The sequence below is a fragment of the Phalaenopsis equestris genome, unplaced genomic scaffold, assembly GCF_001263595.1.
Source record: "Phalaenopsis equestris unplaced genomic scaffold, ASM126359v1 Scaffold001081, whole genome shotgun sequence".
NCBI lineage: Eukaryota > Viridiplantae > Streptophyta > Magnoliopsida > Asparagales > Orchidaceae > Phalaenopsis > Phalaenopsis equestris.
The window spans coordinates 930,707-940,645 of NW_018165520.1; the positions used below are offsets into that span (position 1 = coordinate 930,707).

Sequence of the window (9,939 nt, forward strand, 5' to 3'; positions counted from 1 at the left end):
AAACGCATTTCCGAAATAATCCATAAATCGTGTGAAACAAATGGGTAGGCGGCGTTTTCGAAAATGCCGCCGCACTTATAAGCTGCCCCAAACAGGCCCTTACTTGCTCTTAACTTGTAGTACTTCCAAATTATTACCTATAAAATATAAAATATTCAATTATCACTTTACTTAATTACGGTTTAATTTAATTTTGAATTTTGGTTGTATTACACTAATATAATTAGCATTTCAATACTTTAAACTTTAAGTTTAGTTATTGTAATTGAAATTTATATTAAATTTATTAATTCTACAAAAATATGATTAGAATTAAGATCTTAACATTTTTTAGTGTTTAAATCAAATACACTTTAGAACGTTTAAATAATAAACTTATGTATAATATTATATTATATATATAATATATATTTTTTTACATTACTTAGAACGAAGCGTACTTTATCCTCTGAAAAAAAATTTCATATAGAGAATGTACGCAACGCTGCGTACGTCAACCAATAGCAGGAGGCCACCTAAGTCAAGGCGATCTCGCAACTTAAATATTATAAAAGAAAAAGAAATGTTTCTTGCGTGACTCGCCGACCCGGCCTGCTCTAGTAACTCTAATACCCCTACGGTACCGCACTAATGCCCCCGCATTACGATGCTAATACCGCTCTAGTAACTCACTAATAACCCTCCCGTAACCCTCGCCGCTCGCGCAGCGGTACCGCTGCAATAACACCAAGTAACGTACGAATAACCTCCTATCCGCGGTACTGCTCGAATAACCTTTACATAACCTCTCCCAAAGCTTGCTCATAACCCTTTCCCACTTACGTTGCAGTACTGCCTTAAAAACCTCAATGAAACCTTTGCATAACTTTCGCAAAACCTCGGCAATAGAGTCAATAACCTTCTGATAATCAAATAATAAGCCACCAATAATCTTTACTCACGCTACGGTATCATTTCAATAACCTCTGAATAACCTATGGATAACCTACTAAAAACTACAGTAAATTCTCTTTTATAATCACGCGCGTACTGCTCCAAGAACCCGTGGTCAAAATTGAGACCGACAGTCAAAACTCATTTTTAAAAAACAAGATTTAGGTTTTCATTCATGCGCCGGTTAGGGTTCTCTTCCTCTTGAACGTTAAAGCACTCTAGGGTTTCGCATTGCGTTTGTGAAGCAAGATTAAAATGGAAGATAAGGACGTCGCAGAGACTACGACCAGGTTGAGAGAGGCCAAGATTGCGGAGTTGGAAGAGGAGAAGTCGGAGCTTGAAGAGGCGAAGAAGCCGGAGTTCAAAGAGCTAAAGAAAATGGCCAAGGGCAGTCGTAAGAAGGACAGTGAATCTATTAAGAACCCCCAAAATGTTTCTTGGTATTTTTAGGTCTTATTTTTATATCCCTGAAATTTTGTTATGGTGGCATCATCTGCTTATAAATATCATCGTGAACACATTATATGTCATTCTCAACACATTATATGTCATTGGCAATAGAACTTTTTCTGGATTTGGCAAGACATTTTAGATAGGTTAAATGTTGGAATTAAATTTGTCAAAATAGAAGTACTTAACTGCAACAAAGATTATAATGTCGTCCCTAAATGTTGCAATTAAATTTATTTTAACTAAGTCACATATAAATAAGACTTAAAATTTTGATAAGACTGTTAATTCTTTCATATATAATTCTTATTACAAATGATTAAACCTTTCATGAAATTTAGAAGACTTAAATTTAATATGTAGCATTCAACTGAAAAATCATTAAATCTAATCAATCAAGATAATTAAATTTATTGTTGAAATTATTTTCAATTCACCTTATTTGTCGTCATTCGAATTTTTATTTGATGTTAAAGTATCTTGTTGTATTCTTGTAGATTTTTTAGCGCAAAATCCATGAATTGCAGATGTCGTCCATCTGCAGTAAGAGAAGTTCTCGATAAGGTCCGATCATCCATCAATGAGCACATATGGAATAAATTGAAAACCATGAGTTTGGTTCAGTTTTTTGAACTCTCTCGGTACCCTCAGGATCATATTCTGATAATGCACATAATTAACTGTTGGGATATTGATCGAATTATATTCAAGTTGAGTGGGAAAAAGCTCAGATTTGATTCAGACCAAGTTGTCCTCCTGATATGTGATACACTTAAAATATAGTATTTTTAGACGCATTTTTATACCTATTTTTGAGATATTGCGCTTAAATGGAATGTATTTGTATGTTTTTCTTTCAGGTACAAGTAAAAGGTTGAAAAATACTAAAAAGAGTGAAAAAAGATCAAATTTGGAACAAAAATATGAAATTTGGAGCAAAGAATGTGAAATAGAGAAGGTTACGCCTAAGCGTCCAGGCAGTTATTTGACGGTTTTCTTCATTTGACCGAATTTTGAAGATACATTTGAGGCACCTATTTGCTAAAGAGGGTGATTATGACCACTAGGAATGAGAATATTATTAAAAGACTTGTGAAAAGAGACATCCCTTGGAGAATACATCGAATTTGGACACATTTTGAAGAATTTTCAAGACACCCCTTGGGAAATTTATAAAAGAAGAAAATTGAGACATTTGAAGGGGGTGCTTGAAAGTTCTGAAAAGAGTTTGAAGAGCGAGAGCCTTGAGAAGTTCTTGAAGAAGTTCGGGGTGGAACGTTTGGAGAAATTTTCAGGCACCACACAAATTTATTTTATCCTTTTAATTTTTAGTTTATTTTGAGAGAATTGTAAAAGAGAAGAGGTTCAAAGGAACTTCAAGAGTTTGGTTGAGAATTTGAGATAAGTTTTTACTTTTATTTTTAAACTACTTTTGGTTTTAATTGAGATTTCTTGTTGGTTTGACAATGATTTCTACTTTTAAACTAAAGTGTGGTTTTGTTTTCTCCATAGATTCTAAGTAATTTTCTTTATCTTTCTCCTTAAAATGATAAGTAATTAAAGTGTTGGATGGAAATTGTGGAGAGTATTAATCTTTAATGTTGGAAAATATTGTGATGATTTAATTCTATGTACTTCATTTATTTCTTGATCTGACCCATCTAGATGTTAAAATTTGTTGTGAGAACATGTAAGAACTGTGATGGTATTGTCTCAGTCAACAATTGGAAGGGTCAACAATTGGAAGGAATCAGAATCACATGAGGTTGTATGAATGAGAATGAATTCATATGATTTAGTGAAAATAAATAAGAAAATAATCTTTGAAAGGTGTAGAACCCCTAAACTAAAACAAAAGAAAAATACAAGAAAACCAACTCCTAGGTCTAACTTGATTTATTGTTTTAGGTTCTAATACTAGATGTTAGCCCCCAGGTGAAGGGAATCAAGGGAACTCTAGAATGAGAGCTGGTATCTTCTCTGCCTAGCCGGTCTTCAGAATTATTCAAACTTTAAATTAGTCAATGTTTTTTTATAGCATCTCTAGTAAGGGTAAAAAATATAATTGCGTCTAGTTGGCACAACACAATTAGCATACTTTCACAATAGAATTCCTATATTTATTACTAATTTTTATTACTAATTCATGATAAGGCTAATTCATGATAAGGAGAAAGATATTTTCATATCAAGTGATTTTCTTTTACACAAACTCAAAAAATATCAAAAATACCAAAAAAAAAAGATTTGAATTTTAATATTGTGAAAATATTTATAATTTAAGTAATTATTTTTTTAGAATAGAAAGTTTGTTGTTCAATAGTGCATATTGCATAATTTTCCTGTGGGTTCGATATTGAGGTCTTAATCAAAAAAGTCATATATTATTTGATAATGATACATATACTTGCATAGTATCTCAATATATGTAAATTAAAGAGTTAAATTCTTATTTTTATCAGGATCAAGTTTTTATTTCTGTTGCAAAATAATGAAATATAAGTAAAAATTATAATTAAAGTCATTGTTATATTATTGCATATAAACAGTCGAGATCAATATGCATGCCCAATAAAGGGTCACTAGTATGCTGGAATAAAGTTATGTCCTATAGCATGGATGCAAGACAGAGAAAGACCGAACTTCTCAAGTTTTCACCAGGGGAGTCTTCTCATCGCTTTGTAGAATTATTAATCAAGTTTTTATTGACAAATTTAATTTTTACTTCAAATAATTTTAGAGTGTCCAAAAATCTATTCTCTTTGTGATAATGTAGAAGTTTTTACCTTGTATAATTGGTCTGCTACAATATGCGATTTTCTGACTGAACAACTGAACCTCTATGTCATGAAACTTGAATACATTAATGGTTTTATTTTCCTTCTAACGATTTTTGTCCTGCACATAACACTTGAAATATATTTTCATAATTTTGGACATAACAATTTATTATTTTCTCATGTTTCACAAAGCTCTCGTTTTGTGAGTACACGTCCTTGGTCCTCCCAACAGTTCCTGAGGTTAGAGCACGAATGTTGAGGTGACCAGTAACTGTAAGATAAAAATCTTTACAGATTCAGCTAGCCTTTAAGAGGTTCTGTCCTGCCGAGATGAGTTATTTATTTCCTAATCCTGCAAAAAGTATTATTATGTTCATGTTATACTTTGATTAGTCTTGATTGTCTGTAATGTTTTGCAAGTTTATGATTATTTCATTGATTTAAAAGACAGTGAACATCATTTACTTGGCCCTCCACTAGAAGAACCATCAAATCCTACAAAACTTCTACCACAACGAAAGAATCAATCTAGCCCACATTCGTCCACGTTCGTTGAGGTTGCCCCTCTAGTTCCTTAGCATATTACTCCTCAACCAACACATAGACACACATATGCACGTAGTAGCCCTCGAATTGAATTTGAAAAAATAGACAAATTACATAAAGATCAACAGAAAATTCTTTTAGACTTTCAAGACTCAGTTAATACTCGTTTGACGAATTTATAAAATACAGTGACAGAGTTAAAGTGTCAAGTCACTAATTAAGAAAAAATAATAAAACAACCATACGAGAAATTTTCTAAGAGATGGGTAAAAGAGTCCCCACAATGAAGCTTAATCCAAATGTTTAAGGCAAGATAAAGTAGAAGAAAGCTTCTCAGTTCCCCATTTATGGTTTTCGAACGGATGAAAAAGAAAAAACCAATAAAGGAGACGGCTGAAAAGGATGTACATATTGACAAAGTGGAGAAACATTTTATCACCAAAATGGATCTCATTAAATAGGTAAATATTACGGAAGAGCCAGCTCCAAAGCATCCTATAATATCATTCTTTTTTTCTGGCTCATTAATTATAAATTTTAAGCAATCAGGGCAAATTCAACTAACAACATCCAGTAACTAACAGGTTAAAGTTGTAAATAAAGGAAAAGTAGACCAAGTTCAACAAAAAACACTCTCATAAAGAAGAACTTGAAGAGGTAAATAAAGAGGCTGAAATTATAGATAAAGAGGAAGAAGACAAAGTTCAGCAAACACAATCTCCACGAAAAGAGACTGAAATTGTAGATAAAAAGGACGAGCAACACCGAACGAACAGGCAATATGTTAGTGATGACTACCCTCTGATAAGGTATACAATGTTTTCTTTTAGTGTTTACTCTCCAAACTTAAATATTGGAATTATATCTTGTGAGTTGCTGATCTTATAAGTCCATCCAGCAGCACTAGTGGTCAATTTTTCCACTAGAGAACAAATTTCAGAGTATATGAAGGAAACAATCGATCTATGCTATAGCATATTCACTGACTTGTTAATGCACTATATTTTTTTAGTTTTCTGAATTACTTTTGTATTCATTTGCTGCAATAATTATATATTTCAAATGCAGAAGTGACTTAGTGATTAATATGAGGCATGTTTCATTAACTTGACGTTATCTCGATAAACTACTGACGAACGGTTGGTTAGAAAATGAACAAGTTGATTGTTTTGTCATGTCGATGGAGAATAAGAGATGCAACACACCCCAACTGTATAGATCCTACATATATGTGTGTCTATGTCATTGGGTAATTTTCAAAATTCATGTGTTTTAGAGTGCAATTAAATACATCTAACATGACAATAGTTCATATGTGATATTGTTTTTTTTATGTAGTACAAAGAAGATAAAATGAAACCATTTGTCGAACACATTACGAAGGATATTATTGAGAAGGTAAAGTTACTTCTGATACTGATAATCAATAGTCAACATTGGACACTGCTAGTTGGGACATTAACGGAGCGTAAATGGAGACTATATGACTCTTTACCCATCAAAATGCATTTGTGTATCACCAGTGACATTGTAAGACCACACACCAAAACATTAACTAATGACATCTTGTTTTATGTAATATTGTTTTATGCATTGTCCTATACTATTGTCGATTTATTTTTACATTTAAATATATAAATTAAACATTTTTTAAGGGATGTCGGGGAAGCCTTCAAAGTTGATTTGAGAAAGTGACAAGTTGTAATAACCAAATGCATTCTGATGCATAACAGTGATTTTGATTGTGGTGTTTTTAATTGTAAATATATGGAAACACTTGTACTGAAAAATAGAGGCAATTAGGTAAAAAAATTAGGATGCCAGGAATTCATGTCATTAATTAGAGTTGAAATCGGATATGAGATTTTTAAATTCGCGTTGTCTCAAACATAATTGGGTTAAAAATATTACGTTGACTGCACCTTTTATGTTTCATTCTGAAAGGATTATATGTGAATTTTATTCGAAGTCAGTTTTTTAAATATATTACATTCTGATGACAGGTTACTTGCCAGTTGGACTGGTGGTAGTGATGAGCAACATATGAAATTATACAGGTTGTATGTGACTTAGTGAATTTTATACGTATCTATTGCAATTTTTAACATTCTTTATTTTGATAGCAGGTTTCCTGCTGGTTGGAGTGGTGGTACTGATGAGCAACCAATGGGCTTTATAGAAATTGTATGATATTTTTAATGAAATAAGGTTGATACTTTGCAATGCAGTGCAAGTAAATATCAAATGCTGACTATCCTATGTCCTTGCAGCTAGAAGAAGGGCATATAATGTTTGAAAATTCGTTCAGAATCTACCACCAATGTCTGCATGAAGGATTCTTACACATTTTACTTTTGTAGTGACTAAATTACGGAAGATAGTTCATTCTCATGGTGTCAGCACTTCTCCTGGTAAGCATCCATCTTCCAACTTCATCACTTTCATGGGGTATGCAAATTTTCATTCAAGAACCTAAGTTAGACTCTTTTATGTCATGATAATGGCATACATGATTGAAAGTTAGGTTTGTAAATGTTACTTTAATGTATTACTAAGACTTGGACAGTTTTCATTTGAACGGTTTTCATTCTTGATAGGTTTTCTTGAAGATTTGCAGTTGTCAAAAATGGAAGTAAGAGAAGAAAGCAAAAAAAAGATAAAACGAGATATGAACATAAGGTTGCACTAAACGAGTAATCATGATTGCATCAATGAGATACGAACATGGTCTCAACTTGCCACCTTTGTTGTCTAGATTTTCATATAAGAATATCAAATTCAATTATTGTTGCAGTTTATTTATTTATTTTTTTAATTTTCTACCTAAACAAAAAGGTATTGCTCCAAAAAAAGTCAAAGTTTCCAACACAATAAACTATAAGAGAAGTTGAACTCTCATCAATTGAGACATTGTCCACCAGGCCTTATGGGCTTACAGTTTTGTCCCATTGGTGTACCTTACTGGGAGATCACCCATCCTGAGAGTGCTCCTCTTTGAGCATGCTTAACTTTGGAGTTTTATTGAAACTCAAATCGTTGCACCAAAAAAACCTGCAAGTTTAAGAGTTCAGCTTCATTCTACATAAGAGATTTACAACTCCCCCCCCACAAAAAGTACCCTCTACAGATTCAAGTGATGGCTCACACCATGTAGCACTTCATCTCATCTAGAGTTCAAGAGATGGCTCCAATCATGTAGTGCTTCGTTGAATGACATTTAATTCCCATCTTTAGACTGGTTCAATATTTCGATACCATTTTTTACATACCAAACTCTCATCCATTGAGATATTTTCCTCCTTAGCCTAATAGAAATAGAGTTTTGTCCTATTGGTGTAACATCCTGGGAAGCCACCCATCCTAAGTGTGCGCTTATACCAGAACACTTACGGAGTTTTTGTTGAAACTTCAATCGTTACACAAAAATGTGTCTTGATGTTTAAGAGTTTAGCTTAATTCTACTTGAGGGGTTTTACATTAATTTTTATAAATGTATCAACAAACCTCTATATCTCTTGCTCTTGAGAGTGTATCTATAATGGCAGGGCATTTTCCTCCAAGCTCAAGTGAGACTGGAGTCAAATGCTTAGCAGCAGCAGTCATAACAATCCTTCCAACTCTTGAGCTCCCTGGGAAAGAAAAAGGAGGTGTAAATGGGGCATTCGTTTGAAGAAGAAGATACTGAGAATAGTATAGTAATTACCAGTGAAGAAGATCTTATCCCATTTGTGTTTCAAGAGTTGTTCTCCAATGTGAGGACCACCTTCTATAACCTTCACGGAATTATCCAAATATTTGGGCAGGTTGGTTGCCAGAAAGTTGGAGGAAGCAGAAGCAAGCTCTGAGGGTTTCATGACTACAACATTTCCAGCTGATATAGCTCCAATCAGTGGCTCAAACGACAATCCTACAAGAGAAAACATGTTGGATTGCTACAATTTAATGTTAAAAGAGCTAGTACAACGCTACAAACTACATAGTCTGGTAGTAGATAAATAAACCCTGTCTCGATCCCTACCTGGCAAATTCATATACATTAAATCACCTTCCAACTCTGATAATGCAGTGATCGCAGCTTTATTTTGGCTCAATTGTGCTCAAGTTAAAGCTTAGGTGGATAGGAGGTATCAAATTTTTTTCCATAGGCAAGGCATAAATAAGAAGAAGTTTTATTGACATGCCCATGGTTCTCATAAATGAAATAGGGTTTAGGGTAGGGTTTAGGGTTTAGGGTTTAGGGTTTGATAACTGCTCCTTATTATACTCATTTAGTTAGCTGGTCCTAAATTTATTTTAAAAAAAAACAGACAAAAAATTATGCTCACATTCTCTCTTAAAATAAATTCATCAAAGTTCTTAAAAAAATTAAGAGCTGCTCCCATCCAAATTGAGAAAGCTATCCAACCTTTAGATATTCCTAATGAAGCTAATGTCGATGATAAACAGAATGATCCTAAAAAAGATCTTTTCTCACTCCTCACTATTTTTGAACTGTTGGAAGTCCAGACAATAAAAGTTAGATGCAAACTGATTAGAGGGACATTGCCTCCAATAGGTTATAAAGAAGACTCATGTTGACCTCACTTTTGGTTGAGGTCTAGAAATTTTTTTAGTAGCCTAGGTCTAGCCATAGGACTTTCCTACTGACTAGTCTTAGAAAACTAGAAAATGTACCCTCACCATTAGAAACTCAAAACTCTTCTCTTTACTCAACTTGAAGTTCCACATATTGGTCCTAACCTCTAGCACTTAGTAGGTAAGATCATTATGAGGGAAACCAATGAGAGTTCCTATAGGGCAACTTGACCTTAGGTTTGACCCTGGGTGTTGGTTTGGAGCTAAGGTACCCAATACCCTCACAATACCCTGGATAAGACCAATACATAAGAACCCAAAATGAGGATTTCATTGATCCATGGGTCATTTAGAATGGATATCTATCCAATTCTATTTGAAATGCTCATCTTGGGTCTTTTGCCCCAGACACCCCCAAGTTACCTAACTGCCCTTGGAACCCTTCTTTAATCCAAAATCACAAAAATTCTAAAATTCTCAGAAAATGCCAATAAATCTCAAATATTCCCAATTTTATTTCTTTCAACTACCACATGACCTAATTTGGCCAATTTGACCATCTTTAACCAAAATCCCCAAATTTCCCTTTAAAGACCCAAAATTCCCTAAATCCATCCCAAATGTCTATCAATTTGATCTTAATTGACCTCAATTC

General features: G+C 33.5%; 1 protein-coding gene across 2 annotated transcripts in view; it reads right to left on the reverse strand.

Moving 5' to 3' along the window:
• The window catches only part of LOC110033053 (aldehyde dehydrogenase family 3 member F1-like), a gene marked incomplete at its 5' end in the record, with an annotated part of 35,373 nt that overhangs the window by 10,997 nt on the left and 14,437 nt on the right, over positions 1 to 9,939 (reverse strand). For both annotated transcript variants that reach the window (XM_020736907.1, XM_020736906.1), the window contains 2 exon segments: positions 8,214 to 8,338; positions 8,413 to 8,616. In XM_020736907.1, coding sequence (XP_020592566.1) covers positions 8,214 to 8,338; positions 8,413 to 8,616 — 329 coding nt within the window.